At 40.9% G+C, this 15,393-nt stretch overlaps 1 protein-coding gene across 1 annotated transcript; it reads right to left on the bottom strand.

Moving 5' to 3' along the window:
* Positions 1-7,147: 7,147 nt before the first annotated feature.
* Positions 7,148-15,171, bottom strand: LOC122427821. Its single transcript, XM_043447535.1, has 3 exons — positions 15,086-15,171; positions 14,964-15,016; positions 7,148-14,879 (listed from the first exon to the last, which is right to left on the bottom strand). The coding sequence occupies exons 1-3, from the start codon at positions 15,169-15,171 to the stop codon at positions 13,942-13,944; spliced, it is 1,077 nt and encodes a 358-aa protein (XP_043303470.1). The 3' UTR covers positions 7,148-13,941.
* Positions 15,172-15,393: the final 222 nt, after the last annotated feature.

Genomic DNA, 15,393 nt, shown 5'->3' with positions numbered 1-15,393 from the left:
CAAGGGTCACATACATTCAAATGCATTAAATTATTCCAACATTTTATTCTCCAAAAAGACCTATTTGTTTCATCACTTACTGAGAGAAAGTGGGGTGGGAGTGGAACCAAATGTTCCATTAGGATAGCTAAGTCCTAAAGAAGGGGTCAGCAAACTATGGCCTACAGGCCAAACCTGTCTATGGCTTGTTTTTAGTATGAGCCATGAGCTGAGAATGATTTTATATTTTTAAAGAGGGAAAAGCAGGAAAAGGAAGAGGAGAAAAAGAAGAAAGCAAAGGAGGAGAAGCAGTAGCAAATACAACAGAGACTATATTTGACCCACATCATCTAAAATATTTAATATCAGGCCCTTTCAGGAAATGTTTGTTGATCCCTATTCTAAAGCACTTTCAAATGTGTTTTCAGATGGTGTCATAGATAAAACAGCAAACACTGCTAGGATGCTTTCAACATATAGGGTTTCCTCACAAAAACAGAGTAGATACTATAACAACACAGGCTCTTGCCAAGTTATTCCTTTTCTATTATACATTCAATTCTGAACCTCCATATTCCCTCTCATTCTTCCTCTGTCCACCTAGCAACATTTTCATCTTCTCATTAACAAGCAAGGCTTCTTCTCACCTTCCTCAGGTTTTTTGTGTGTGAGGTTTCTTTACCCCTTGAGTAATCTCTCTCCTCAAAAGACATAAATGTTTCTTATCCCTAAAGAACAATCAAAGAGGCAGCCTACCAAATGTGAGAAAACATTTGCAGATCATGTATCTGAAAGGGTGTTAATATCCAAAATATATAAATATCCAAAATATATATCCAAAATATAGCTTCATTAGTAAAAACAACAGTATGATTAAAAAGGGGGCAGAGGATTCACACAGACATTGTTCCAAAGAAGACACACATATGGCCAACGTACATGAAAAGATGCTCAACGTCACTAGTCATCAGGGAAACTCAAGTCAAAACCACAATGAGACACTATCTCACACCTGTCAGAACGGCTATCATCAAAAAGACAAGAGATAAGTGCTGGCAAAGATGGAGAGAAAAGGAAATCATTGTGCACTGTTGGGAATGTAAATAGATGCAGCCGCTATGGAAAACAGCATAGAAAAACTAAAAACAGAACTACCAATTCCAGCAACTGTACTTCTGAAGGAAATTAAAACACTTATTTAAAAAAATAATATGCAATGACTTAATCTAGTTTCTTCATTATAGACATAAGTGAAGACATACTTTTTTAAAAAAGATAATATGAACCCCCACATATACTGCAGCATTATTTAGCATAGTCAAAATATGAAAAAAAAACTAAGCCTTCATCAATGATCAAAGGGATAAAGAAAATGTGGTATATAAATAAAAATACAATGGAATATTATTCAGCAATAAAAAAGAATGAAATCCCACCTAATAAAATGGATGGACCTTGAAGCCATTATGCTAAGTGAAATAAGTCAGAGAAAAACAAATACCATATGGTCTCACTTATATGTGGAATCTAAAAATAAAATGAAGTAACAACTGAATTTATAGAAACAGAGAACAGATAGGTGGTTACCATAGGCAAGGGGTGGGGGAAAACGAGTTAAAACATGGTCAAAAGGTGCAGACTTCCAGTTAGAAAATAATTATGTCATGGGCATGTAATGTAGAGCATGGTGACTAAAGTTAACGGTGCTGTGTGTTGTTCGACAGTTGCAAAGATCTTAGAAGTTCTCATTGTAAGAAAAAAACTGTGTGGTGATGGATGTTCACTACACTCATTGTGATCATTCTGCAATATATATAAAATCATTATGTTGCACACTTCTAACTAATATAAATATCAATTATACCTCAATTTAAAAAAAGAACAGTGAAAACTCCTTACTCTCGTAGGTCATTCTATTTCCAGCCTGTTTGTCTACACCATGCCCCAGGTCCCATGTCCTAACATCTAAATCAGACCATATATTCCTTGAAAGTCCATGCCTTTTTATGTGCCCTTAACTTTTCCCGTGTTGTTCCTATATCCAGAAATGCCCATTTCTTCTTTCTTGACATAGTGAAAACATGCCTGCGCCTCACGCCTCCTGTCCTCATCCCCTGATCACAATCCTGATGGATCCTGATTGCTCAGGGCTCTTCACCCCTAGGGCACGTTGCTGTGTACGGATCCAGAGTTCTTGTTTTTATTTTCTTAGATTAAAAAAATACAGGAGACTGGAAATCTCATCACAATATACTGCCTTTATACTACATCACAACTAACAATGGCTGCTGGGAAAGGGAAGTATTATTTTTTGCCAGTCACATAGAAATTATTCTACTAATTGAGGGGAAAAGGAAAGGAGGGAGGGAGGGAGGGGCACATGATAAGGAAAAAAGACGGATGTTGTACCAAAATGCCCAGAGGTCATTTTGGAACTTGCATAATATCTTTTGGGATAACATGTTTTTTGGGTGTGTGATTGGGTGGTAGGTAAAAGCAGGTGGAGGATCTTTCTGCTCCCTGAATCCCTGTTTATGGTAGGATTTGACTACTCAGTTGAGTTCAGTCACTCAGTCGTGTCCAACTCTTTGCGACCCCATAAACCACAGCACACCAGGCCTCCCTGTCCATCACAAGCTCTTGGAGTTTACCCAAACTCATGTCCATTGAGTCGGTGATGCCATCCAACCATCTCATCCTCTGTCGTCCCCTTCTCCTCCTGCCTTCAATCTTTCCCAGCATTAGGGTCTTTTCCAGTGAGTCAGCTCTTCGTATCAGGTAGCCAAATTATTGGAGTTTCAGCTACGACATCAGTCCTTCCGATGAACACCCAGGACTGATCTCCTTTAGGATGGACTGGTTGGATCTCCTTGCAGTCCAAGGGACTCTCAAGAATCTTCTCCAACACCACAGTTCAAAAGCATCAATTCTTCGGTGCTCAGCTTTCTTTAGAGGCCAACTCTCACATCCATACATGACTACTGGAAAAAAGATAGCCTCGACTAGACAGACCTTTGTTGGCAAAGTAATATGCTGTCTAGGTTGGTCATAACTTTCCTTCCAAGGAGTAAGCATCTTTTAATTTCATGGCTGCAGTCACTATCTGCAGTGATTTTGCAGCCCCCCCAAAATAAAGTCAGCCACTGGTGAATGCCTAACTGGTGAAATGGTGGCTTTGATTCCTTAACATAAAATGGTAAGGCCAAACTCAACAATAATGGTAAAGTCAAACTCATAATGCAGAATTAGGAAGAACTTAAAAGAATATTCAGCCAACTCAAGCAAAATGAATGCAGCAGGGCTCATGGATAGTCATCACAGGATACTAAAAGTATTAGAAGTTGTATTATCTATAGAAATAGTAATTATCATTAAAATAACTGCAGTCCCAGGATTAAAACTGAAAATGCCTATGTATTCAATAGATAAAGTGTTAGTTGCTCAGTCACGTCTGACTTCTTGTGATCCCAAGGACTATAGCCCACCAGACTCCTCTGTCCACGGGATTTCCCAGGCAAGAATACTGGAGTGGGTAAGCCATTCCATTCTCCAGGGGATCTTCCCCACCCAGGAATCAAACCAGGGTCTCCTGCATTGCAGGCAGATTCTTTACTGTAGATAAGATCATAGCTAAGTTTGAAGTCTCAAACCAATGAATCCAGACACAGGTACAATTAACCCCCCTTTGCTATTATGAAAGGCCTAGACTAGTACTTGTTTTTGCTAACCAAAAGAAATCTGAAGAGGATTTTCACTTTTACAAAGGAGAAAATTGCTTCTTTGCTTTACACCATTACCATTTTGGCTTGCAAAAGAAAAGGTTCAGAGGAAAGCTCTGCTTTTGGATAGCAGGGGAAACCAGTAGTGGTTCAGTAAGTTTGCTCAGAGCAAGAGATACTAAGCTAAAAAGCCACTAGGTTTTGTTTTTAAAGTATACATCCTATATAATAGTGATGATCTTTGTAAATTTAAAGAATTTATTTGTACAATAATGGTTTAATAAACTTTTTCCCTTCAGCATTATATTATTCATTCTACATGTGTATATCCTTGGCACATAGTAGATATTCGATAACATCATTTCTATGCTAGTAAAATGCAAACTCATTGTTTTTCAAACCCAAAACAAACTGTTGGCTATAATTTTTTTTTAACCTTTTTCAGTGTGCTAATGTATCCAAATCAAGAATAACCCTGTTAAATTATTCAGAATACTAGGTTAATAATAACACTATCTGCAGCAAAGGAAACCATAAACGAAATGAAAAGAAAACCTACAGAATGGGAGAAAATATTTGCAGGGCTTAATCATCCAAAATATAGAAACGACCCACACAACTCAATAACAAAAGAACCAAACAAGCCAATCGAAAATGGGCAGAAGACCTAAACAGACATTTCTCCGAAGAATATATACAGATGGCCAATAGGCACATGAAAAGATGCTCAGACACCATCACTAATTATTAGAGAAATGCGAATCAAAACTATTCAATACAATGAGGTATCACCTCACATTGGTCAGAATTGCCATTATTAAAAAGTCTACAAATAACAAATGCTGGAAGGAATGTGGAGAAAAGGGAACCCTCCTATACCGTTGGTGAGAATGTAAACTGCTGCAGCCACTACAGAAAACAGTTGGAAGTTCCTCAAAGAACTGAAAATAAAGCTGTTATATAATCCAGCAATCCCACTCCTCAGTATATATCAACTTGAAAAGATCTATTTGCACCCCCCACCATGTTCCTACAGAACTAGTCACAATAGCCAAGACATGGAAACAGCCTAAATGTCCATAGAGAGATGAATGGATAAAGATGATGTGGTGTGTAGACACACACACACACACACACACACACAATGGAATACTACTCAGCCATAAAAAATGAATTAATGCCAGCTGCAGCAACATGAATAGACCTAGAGATTATTGTATTAGGTGAAGTAAAGAGAGAAAGAAAAAGACATTATTTATGGTATTTATCATATGCAATCACTTATATGTGAGATCTAAAACACAATACAAATGAACAAAAGAGAAACAGACTTACACATAGAGAAGAGACCTATGGTTGCCCAAGAGTGGAGGGCAGGAGGGGGCAGGGCTGAGAGCTGAGATAAACTGATGCAAACTCTTATTTATAGTGATGGATAAACAACAAGGTCCCACTGAGTAGCACAGGGAACTATGTTCAATATCCTGTGATAACTTATAATGAAAAAGAATACCAAAAAGAATATATAAGTGTGTATATACATACATATCCCTGATTCAGGGCTGTATAGAAGTTAATAACCTTGTAAATCAATTATACATCAATACAATTTTAAAAAACACAGTGCTATATGTAGAAGCACGATCATATAACTGCTAAGAGTTAACATATATTAGTAGGAATACTGTATTCTACAGATAAAATACAGAAACAGTGACAGTTAAAAAGAAGACTAAAATCATCATTTAAGTCCATAGAAACACAAAAATCTACTAAAATGCCAGAACAATTATTACAGCTAATTGTTTAAAAGTTCAGTTGGTAAAGAATCTGCCAGTCATGCAGGAGACCCCGGTTCAATTCCTGGGTCAGGAAGATAGGCTTCCCACTCCAGTATTCATGGGCTTCCCTGGGGGCTCAGATGGTAAAGAATCTGCCTGCAATGCTGGAGACCTGGGTGTGACCCCTGGGTTGGGAAGATTTCCTAGAGGAGAGCATGGCAGCCCACTCCAGTATTTTTGCCTGGAGAATCCCCATGGACAGAGAAGCCTGTCAGGCTACAGTCCAAGGGGTCACAAAGAGTCGGACACGACTGAGTGGCTAAGCACAGCACAATCATTTAAAATGATAAATAGGACTAAGCTTACAGAACACAGTTCAAGCCAAGACTAAATTTTTTTCAGCAAATTTCTTTAGCTTTAGAATACGTTTTAAAATTTTTTTTAAGTATGCTATTAACATGGCATACATCTCAAAAAAGACATAGAACTAGCAAAATACCAATATTTAAAATAGAAGGTTATTAATAATTAGAATAACATTAAAGCAAGTATTTTACAAAGTACTTCACAGTGCAGATTCTATAAACACATGCCTTCTAAATTCTAACATAATTATTAGGTTTAATTATAATAGATACCAAATTGCCAATGGATCATAGAAAAAGCAAGGGAATTCCCAAAGAACATCTACTTGTACTTCGTTGACTATGCTGAAACCTTTGATTGTGTGGATCACAACAAACGGTGGAAAATTCTTAAAGGTATGGGAATACCAGACCTTATCTGTCTCCTGAGAAACCAATATGCAGGACAAGAAGCAAGAGTTAGCAATGGACATGGAACAATGGATGGTTCAAAATTGGGAAAGGCTGTATATTGTCACCATGCTTATTTAACTTACATGCAGAGTACATAATGCAAAAGCCTGGGCTGGATGAATCACAAGCTGGAACCAAGACTGCTGGGGAAAATATCAATAACCTCAGACATGCAGATGATACCACTCCACTGGGAGAAAGCGAAGAGGAATTAAAGAGCCTCTTGATGAAAGTCGAAGAGGAGAGTGAAAAGGCTGGCTTAAAACTCAACATTCAAAAAACTAAGATCGTGACATCCGGCTCCATCACTTCATGGCAAATAGATGGGGAAAAAGCGGAAACAGCGGCAGACTTTATTTTCTTGGGCTCCAAAATCACTGCGCACAGTGATTGCAGCCATGAAATTCAAAGATGCTTGCTCCTTGGAAGAAAAGCTATGGCCAACCTAGACCAAAGCAGAAACATCCCTTTGCCAACAAAGGTCTGCATAGTCAAATCTATGGCTTTTCCAGTAGTTATGTACGGATGTGAGAGACCATAGAGAAGGCTGAGCACCGAAGAATTGATGCCTTTGAATTGTGGTTCTAGAAAACTCTCTTGAGAGTCCCTTGAAGAACAAGGAGACCAAACCAGTCAATCCTAAAGGAAATCAACCCTGAATATTCACTGGAAGGACTGATGCTAATGCTCCAGTACTTTGGCCACCTGATGCAGAGTAAAGAGACTCACTGGAAAAGACCCTGATGCTGGGAAAGACTGAGGGCAGGAGGAGGCAGCGACAGAGGAAGATGGTTGGATGGCATCACTAACTCAATGGACATGAATTTGAGCAAACTTTGGAAGATAGTGAAGGACACGGAAGCCTGGCGTGCTACAGTCCATGGGGTCACAGAGTCGGACACAACTGAACAACAACAACTATAGTAGGTATATTTAGACAACGGTATCATTGTGAGCATGTGTGAACTTCCATTGTATTAGTACAAGAGCAATCTTCACCCATACTCCCACCCATATATACACCCCCTCCTACACCAGGGATTATTTTGAAACATAAAGCAAATTCTATACATCATATTTTTTTATTGGTAACTTCATTATGTATATGCTAAAAGAGAAGCATATGTATATGCTTAAAAAAAACCACACAACCATAATACCTTCATCAAGTATCAACAATTCTTTAACTTCAAATATTCAGTCAATATTTAAATTACTCCAGTTGTCTCAGGAATATTTTTACAGCTGGCTTTGGTCAAATCAGGATTTAAAGAAGTTCTATACTTTGCAATTGATAACTAAGCCTTTTTAAGTAGCTTGATGAAAAAGCAAACACTAAGTCAAAAAGATATATGCACCACCATGTTCACTGCAGCATTATTTGCAATAGCCAAAGTTTAAAAACAACTTACGTGTCCACTGATGGATGAATGGATAAATAGGTGAGGTATGTACATACAATGGGATATTATTCAGTCATAAATAAGAATGCAATCTTGACATTTGCAACATGAATGGATCTTGCGGGCATTACGTTGAGTGAAATAAGACAGAGAAAGACAAATATGATCTCACTTATCTGTGGAATCAAAACAGAAAACAAAAGCCAAGCTCAGAGATACAGAGAACAGGTTGGTGATGGCCTCAGGCAGGGGGTGGGAGAAGGACAAAGTGGGTGAAGGGGGTCAAAAAGTACAAACTTCCAATTATAAAACCAATAACTCACGAGGATGTAATATACAGTATGTTGACTACAGTTAATAATACTGTACTGCATATGTGACAGTTGCTAAGAGTAAATATTAAAAAGTTCTCATCAGAAGAAAAAAAATTCTGTAACAGCCTATGGTGACGAATGCTAACTAGACTTTGTGGTGATCATTTTCCAGCACATAAAATATCAAATCACTTTGTTGGACACCTGAAACTAGTATGTCCATTACATCTCAACTTTAAGAAAGCAAACAGTGGATTGAATACGCAAGGTGAAGACTGAGCTAACAAGAGGATAGAGAAAAAATGGAAGAGTCATAATTGGTGAGCAGTGAAGGAAAAGATACAGAAGTGAGGTTAGAAATGGCCTCAAAGGGTCCACTAGGTACTGAATCAGCCCAGAACATCTTAGGTGCTATCCAGAGCGCTGTCAGTTATGGGCATGAAGGAGTTAGATGTTGACACCACTCTTCATATTGGAACCTTTGAAGATATGCCCCTTAGTTCACAAAGGTTATCCTTAAACTACAAAAAATATAGAGGGACAAGAAGAGAAGCATCAGAAAATAACACCAAGTACATTAAAGCTCATTATTCTCCACATCTCACCCATTTAAACTCTTCTGGGTTTTAATGTATTTCCTATTTAATGTAATTACCTCCTATGTTGCATGTATACTAGAAAGCTATAATGATTTACTGTAAGAGCTATAATTGTTTCTAAAGTCCATGTTAACCTATAAATTCTTTTTCTTGCAGTTTACTTAAAAATACCAGGTCATTTTCTTCTAGAATTTTCTAGTGTGGATTTTGCCAACTGCATCCAGTGGTGGTTTAACATGTTCCTCTGTATCTTAAGTCTCTTATAACTAGCAGTCAGATTGAAATGTCTGAGGAGTCAAGTTCAGTTATTCGACCTTCATGGGTGGGACTCTGCACTGCTATGGTGTTAACTTCGGCAAGCGCAGAATGTTTACACTTGTCTCTATTACTGTAACGTGAAGGCTGATCAGTGGGTTCAGGTGTTGTCAGCCCAATCCACGCATTAAACTGCTCCCCATGAGCATTCACTTAAAGAGTCATTGAGGAGGCCTTGCTTGATTATTTCATTACTGCTGCAAAATGTTGAGGTCCTATTTCTATTATACTGTATTTTTAAGCTGGAATTATGTTATAATGAGAAAATTTCCCTCACCACTCTGTAGTTACCCTGACGTATAATTTGTAAAAGGCAGGATAAACGCTTGACTCTTCTCTGTACGCCATCCCAGCAAGGTTCGTAATTGGCTCTCCACTGCCTGTAGCATTAAACGAACCCCACACATCTGCTCCTGAGAGGGGCAGGATCTACACGGCCAACTCAGTATCCTACCCACACTGCTTCTTTGACCTCACGATGCTGAAGTACATCAAAAATGTGATGTCTCATTAACCTCGTGGAGAAATGTAAAGACTGTGCACAGTCTGACAGTACAGTTGGTGATGCTCTATTGGGACTATTTTGTTTCTAAATGCAGATAAAATTATTTTAAAAATGGGAAAACACAGACACACAACCACAGTACCACTAAGTGGTCCCGGAGCAAGGCTCTAGAGTAGGAACCCAAGTGGAACTCAAGTTTGAAAAAAACCAAGAGGCCCACAGACAGTGTGTATTACATATTGTTATCATTATAGACAAATGCATCCCTGTTTGAATACACATTCCATTAAGGGTGGAGATTCATTCCTTTAGTTTATTGTGTATCCCCAGTTGCCTGGTACATGGTAGGCACTCAATGTATTTGTTAAGTAAATAAAATGAATGAGTTAAATTCATGCAGAATATATATATTCTGCATGAGTTTCAGTCACTAAAAAAATTAAAGGCATATAGGATTTTTATTCTCATTGACAATTAACCTGGTCTTATTAAACAAATGCAAAGTTATTTTTTAAAGAAATAGAAAAATGTTTCCATTGATTTCTGTATTTTAGAGCTCAGTCAGGTCCTTCTGCCATCATATGGGGGTAATTCAGTGTCACCACTACTATGATTAGCCTAGGCCTTGTATATTTTAACACATTTCTGTTTAATAAGGCCTTTAAAGTATATTGTGTGCAGAATACTGAAATAGCAACCTCTGAATCTTAATACATTTTTTGTTCAAGTTCAAAGAGATTTTTTATTTATAAGGGAGGACACAGGGTTACAACTACACAGATGATCTAAGTTACAATTGTTTGTGGACACTTTTTAGTTCCTAGTTTACTTTTCTGTAACATTTTACACTATTTGGCCTTCTGAGAAAAGTTGACCTTCATGATAAAACACTCTCAATTATAACAGAACTAACAAAATTTGAAACCCAGCTAAAGGCAAACGGTGTATTTTCAGAAAGCGTTGAGGTGGAAAAAGGACAAACTAGGAACTTACCTGTAAAATCAACATGAGACTCTTTTCCTAGGTTTGTTTGTTCATAACCGAATCTTTACTGTTGGGTATCAAATATGCAGTTTAAAAGGATCCTATTCACAAATTTAGCATCCAGAAGTTTGTGGAGGCACAATTCCAATGTTGTATCGAACAACAGTGCTTTTAAAGAAAGCTAACTGTAAAGTGAAAATCTAAATACAAGTAACTCTCAACTTCAGATTATAAAAAGCACTCTATTCCATGTAAAACTAACAGTTTCTCTTAAACAAATATGGATAACATCGGCACATATTACAGCAAATACAAGGCTAAAATGTAAGCCAATCAGAGCATCACTGAGTATAAACTGCAATTGTAATGCTCACCTGGAAGACTCCAACTGCATGTTTAGAATGATTAGAGGCAACGAACACCAAAACCTCTAAGTTACAGTTATCTATTCTAAGCGCTTCGTACTTCGCTCCCCTCAGCTCTTTTACCCACTTTTTCTCCGCCAGGTCTCAAAAGGTAACCTAGGTCACTAATGCTTCTCCCACCTGCCCACATTTTGATTCTTAAGTACTTGGGGTCCTATCTTTTCTAGCTGCATTGACCTTTGCGGCAGTGATCTAGCCAAACTATTGTGCTTTTCCCACAGTGCCTCAGAGTGATATTCTAACAAAAATACTTGGTGAACTGTGTTAGACAATCATTTGACGGGTTTTAATATTTCTATCTGAATCAGCTAGCTATCAGTGGCTTCAATGACATTTTAGATTTTATGACTATGGTCATCATTCTCCTCTTGGGTATTACTGATCTGGCCTAATTCACTTTTGAAGATGACTGTCCTATTTTTCTTTTGTTACAGAAATTACAGAAAGGAGTCTTAATTTGGGGGAAGTAAAGTAGTATCACTTATCCGTTTCCTCCACCCCACACTATGGAGGTAGTGGGTGTAACACACAGAAGGGAGAAAGAATGGGCAGTTAATGAAGAAATAGAAGTCTTCTTGGCACCTAGTTCCCACACATTGAAGAGCTAATCTCTGCTGTCAGGTTCCTCGGGCAAAAATTCTTCTGAGCCCACTCCACAAGAAGCAATGTCTTATATACACCCTGGCTCACCTACCAAAAGGCAATTTCATGTTTAAATAGCTTATACACAAAATTTTTATGTATAAGATTAACAATCAGGAATTCTGACTTTAAGGCATAAAGCAGAACTCTTCCCCAAGAATCTTCTCCAGGTGTCTCATACACAAAATTAACATCTATATTTCCAATAATGGAGGGTGACATTTATTAAAATGTTATTACCATAACTCAGCTTTCCTTTGGTCTGGCACTTATTGAGGACACCCAAAATACTGCTTTATTCTTTCCCATCGGTGGCTTTTTGCTGTTACAAATTAATAAGTGTTTGACAACAGATCAACAAAAAAGTTAATTGCACCAAGTAAATGTCGACTGCAAAGTTGTACTTTTGATAAGGCAAATTCATCTTTGTAGTAAACTGTCAATAGTAAAAATGTTCAGCAGGTAATTTTCATCAATGTACAGAAATAATAAAGTGAAATTCATGAAAGGCTAATTTTTAAAACTAGAGATTAGGGTAGAAATAGAACTATGGTACTAAAAACAAGTTGGCTGGGGGCAGTATCTTCTTTGTAATTTAGCAAACAAGAATAACATATGGAAGTACTTTATATCCAACAACTCAAAATGTTCCTACTACGTGGGCAATTCTGGATGAAATTTAGTTTAAAAGCAGAGGATAAACTGTGAATACTTTGTACATCCACTTCAGCTTCCTACCTGCTGATCTATTCAAGTTCAATAAGTTACTGGCAGAATCGGTAACACTTTTGGGTACAAATTAACAACTGTTGATCCCCTATAAAATGTTCTACAGTATAATGGGAAAGATGAGGACCTGTGGGATAAGGATTACCTTGGTTGCCTGGATGAACTGTTCTGGGAAACGAAAATTAGAATTTTATTAGCTTCTCTGTAAATCAAGATTTTACATAGCACCCAGAGATTTTCATCCTTTAAAAGAACTGGCACTTAAGTCTAAATGTACTTTGCTCTTTGATATCAAAAGAAAGCAAACTCAAAAAGGCAATGTTCAAATATTTCATGCGTTTTAAGATTCAATAAGGTTGTCTACTGTCCTTCCCACAATGAGGCAACTCCATCCAGACCAGATCAGATTGAGTAAGGTTATCTCTCAAAGCTAAACCGAACTAAATCAAGACACACTTATTAGATCACTTTTGAATTACGAAAGCACCAAACTCCTGCTGGAGGAGACTAAGAGGATTCAGTTGGCTTAAAAATTTTTCTCCTTACATGTGCCTTTTTTCTAGGCAAAGAACTGCCTTCTTTTTCTCAATTATGCATCCAAAATTAAACCATAGAATGCTTGTGATTACACCATTCAAAGTTAATTATTGTACACAAAACCAGATCTGTTTTCTAAGGAAAGTATTAAAATTTACCACTAATTTTTCTCAGTGAAATTAAAAATTTAAAAGTACAATCATCATCTTTTTTACCCAGATATCGGAGTATTTAAAACACCAAGTCATTTCATAAGTTTTCCAAACTACGTTTTCTTTATTAAAAACTGAGGGAGTAGTGGTCCCTCACAAATTAAAACGGACAATATTAGATTTTAAACTCAAAAGTATCCACAAACCACACTTTTAGCGCCTACCTAGATCCTTTCCTCCCACACTGATGAGCAATGACTATATAACATGAGAATCAAAGGCCAAAAACCACCACCACCACATTGGCACAATGAGCCCCCGAAGGTAAACTAAAAAACAAACAAAAACACAGCATACTGTACAAAGAATTTATTTGCCTCATACATTAAAAAAAAAAAAACCTCCACAAGGCGTTTAACTATATTCAATCTTCTCATTCAAGGAGTTGCAAAACAAAGTTTAGACAGAAACTTTTAATTGCTTTGGGTTTACATTTTGAAAACTCTTTAGATTTACAGAGGGAACATACCAAATAAACAAAATCGAAATGTTAAGGCATAAACTTTAATGGGTCGACTATTCTAGCCCCTATGCCGGTTCTGCACGAGGTACCTCACACCAATCCGATTCATAAAGAATGAAGCAAAATACGCACTAACTAAATCGTGCATCACCTATTGAAAGAAGCGTTCCAATTATTTAGGGTGGAAAAGTTATGTGTCAATTACTCAATTTCATTCCTGCCTTCAAAAGCAAACAGCGAATCCAGACATTTAGGTCTTCCCCCAGCTTTACAAACGTCCCTGTCCGACCAGTCCCCGCAATTCCTTCCTCCCTCCGGGAAACCACACAACTAACGGTTTCCGTGGCGGCCGCCGAGGCCGGGGCTCCGCGGGCTGCCCCCGCGCCCCGGAAAACAAAGGGGATTCCCAGCCATTGTCCTCCGCGGCGCTGAGCATCACCAGCACTAGCAAGGCAGTAGCTTGCGCAGTTATCTCCACAGCGGGCAATGTCACAACCCGACCAACAGCACAAACTACTACCTCAGCCAGGGCCATGGTGTCGGGGAGGCGCCGGACCACGCTGAGGCGAGCGAAGCGACTCCGGCGCTCCTCCGTCGTCCCTCGGCCGCCGCCGCCGCCGGCCCCGCGCCCTTGCTCTTCCCCGCCGCGCCGCGCCTGCAGACCCCGCCCAGCGCCGCGCCGCTCGGCCGCCCGGCCGCCCGGGAGCTGCCGGCATCCTCGCGGCGCCGGCGCCCGGGGGAGGCCGAGCCGGGCTCCTCTATGTAACCGAGTGCTCTAGTGAGAGAAAAGGTGCGCAGGCAGCCGCTCCCTCCGCCGGCCCGAGGGGACGCCGGCCCCCAGGCCGCTCCACAGCAGGAAACGGGCGGCAAAAGCGCAGCAGACGCCTGCGGGACAGGGACCATCAAGTGAGGCAGCGAGCAGCGCTCCCGCGCTTCGCCCGTCGCGAGCTCCGAGCCGTCTCGACCGCGCTCCCGCCACGTCTCCGGGAGGTGCCGCCCGCGCCCCTCCCCGCCCCGCGGCGGGGGCTGGGCGGCGGCTGGGGCCCACGGGCGCCGCGCTCCGCACACGCGCGCGCGGGGCCGGCTCTCCGCGCGGGAGAACGCCCGGGGCGCTTCCTGCAGAGGCGGACACCGGCTCCGGCGCCGCGACCCGAAAACCCAGGCGCAGCCCGGAAGTCCCCAGGCCCCCCGCTCCTCAGTACCCTTCGGGGAAATCCCGTGCCCCTCTGCAGGAGGCGAGAGGAAGACAAAAACCCCGTGAAACTGAAGCCCGGCCGCGCTGCGGGATGGGCGGCAGCGGCGGGAGCCCGGCGCCCGCGGACACGCGCCCCGTCTCGCGCTCCGCTGCTCCAGTGAGTCGGCCGAACCATAGAGATCACTTAAGGAGGCTCGCGCGCTACTCCCCACCACGTGACCGCCCCGCCAGGCCGACCCCCCCCACCCCGCGCCGCCATCTTACATCCGGGGCAGAAGCGGCGTCCCTTCCCCCGCCTCGGCAAAAATTCGACGTGTCACTAGAAATCAGCCCGAGGGGGAACCCGGGTCCCACGTCACCACAGTGCTGAGGCCGCGGGCCGCGCTCCCCAGGCCGCTTAACGGGGCCAAGTGGAGCCGCTAACTTCGCCCGCTGTGTGTCCGCAGAGAAGATGGCGGCACTTACCGCCGTCTAAGTGGACACGTTGGACTCGGGCTGAGGTTTAAAGTTTCTGGCACCTCCTTTCGCATCCGGCAAGGACACCGCAACATGCGCTCCACCCCGCGGCGGGGCCGCTGCGCCACATTCCACAGAAAACCGGCGGGAAAGCTGCTGCACTGCCCGCTTTAATGCGCAGGCTCCTGAGACTTGTGGGTGGGTTGGTTTTTTGTTTTTTTATTTAAAGGCCAAGTTTGGGAAAAGGCCGACTACCCTGAGCTCCATCTGCTTTGGGGCCAGGCGAGTTTCTTTTTGCCTTCTATTTTGAGACTTTT

Source organism: Cervus canadensis, chromosome 25 (genome assembly GCF_019320065.1).
Source record: "Cervus canadensis isolate Bull #8, Minnesota chromosome 25, ASM1932006v1, whole genome shotgun sequence".
Taxonomy (NCBI): Eukaryota; Metazoa; Chordata; class Mammalia; order Artiodactyla; family Cervidae; genus Cervus; species Cervus canadensis.
The sequence above is the reverse complement of the archived record's forward strand: the minus strand, read 5'-3'. Positions and strand labels throughout refer to the sequence as shown.

Excerpts from the sequence above, each read along its gene's own strand:
- LOC122427821 (XM_043447535.1), bottom strand. The coding sequence starts at position 15,171 with ATGTTGCGGTGTCCTTGCCGGATGCGAAAGGAGGTGCCAGAAACTTTA. Across the intron at positions 15,017-15,085 it reads ACGTGTCCACTTAGACGGCG|CGGCCTGGGGAGCGCGGCCC; the intron begins GTAAGTGCCGCC and ends GGCCCCGTTAAG. Across the intron at positions 14,880-14,963 it reads TGTGGTGACGTGGGACCCGG|ATGGCGGCGCGGGGTGGGGG; the intron begins GTTCCCCCTCGG and ends CCCGGATGTAAG.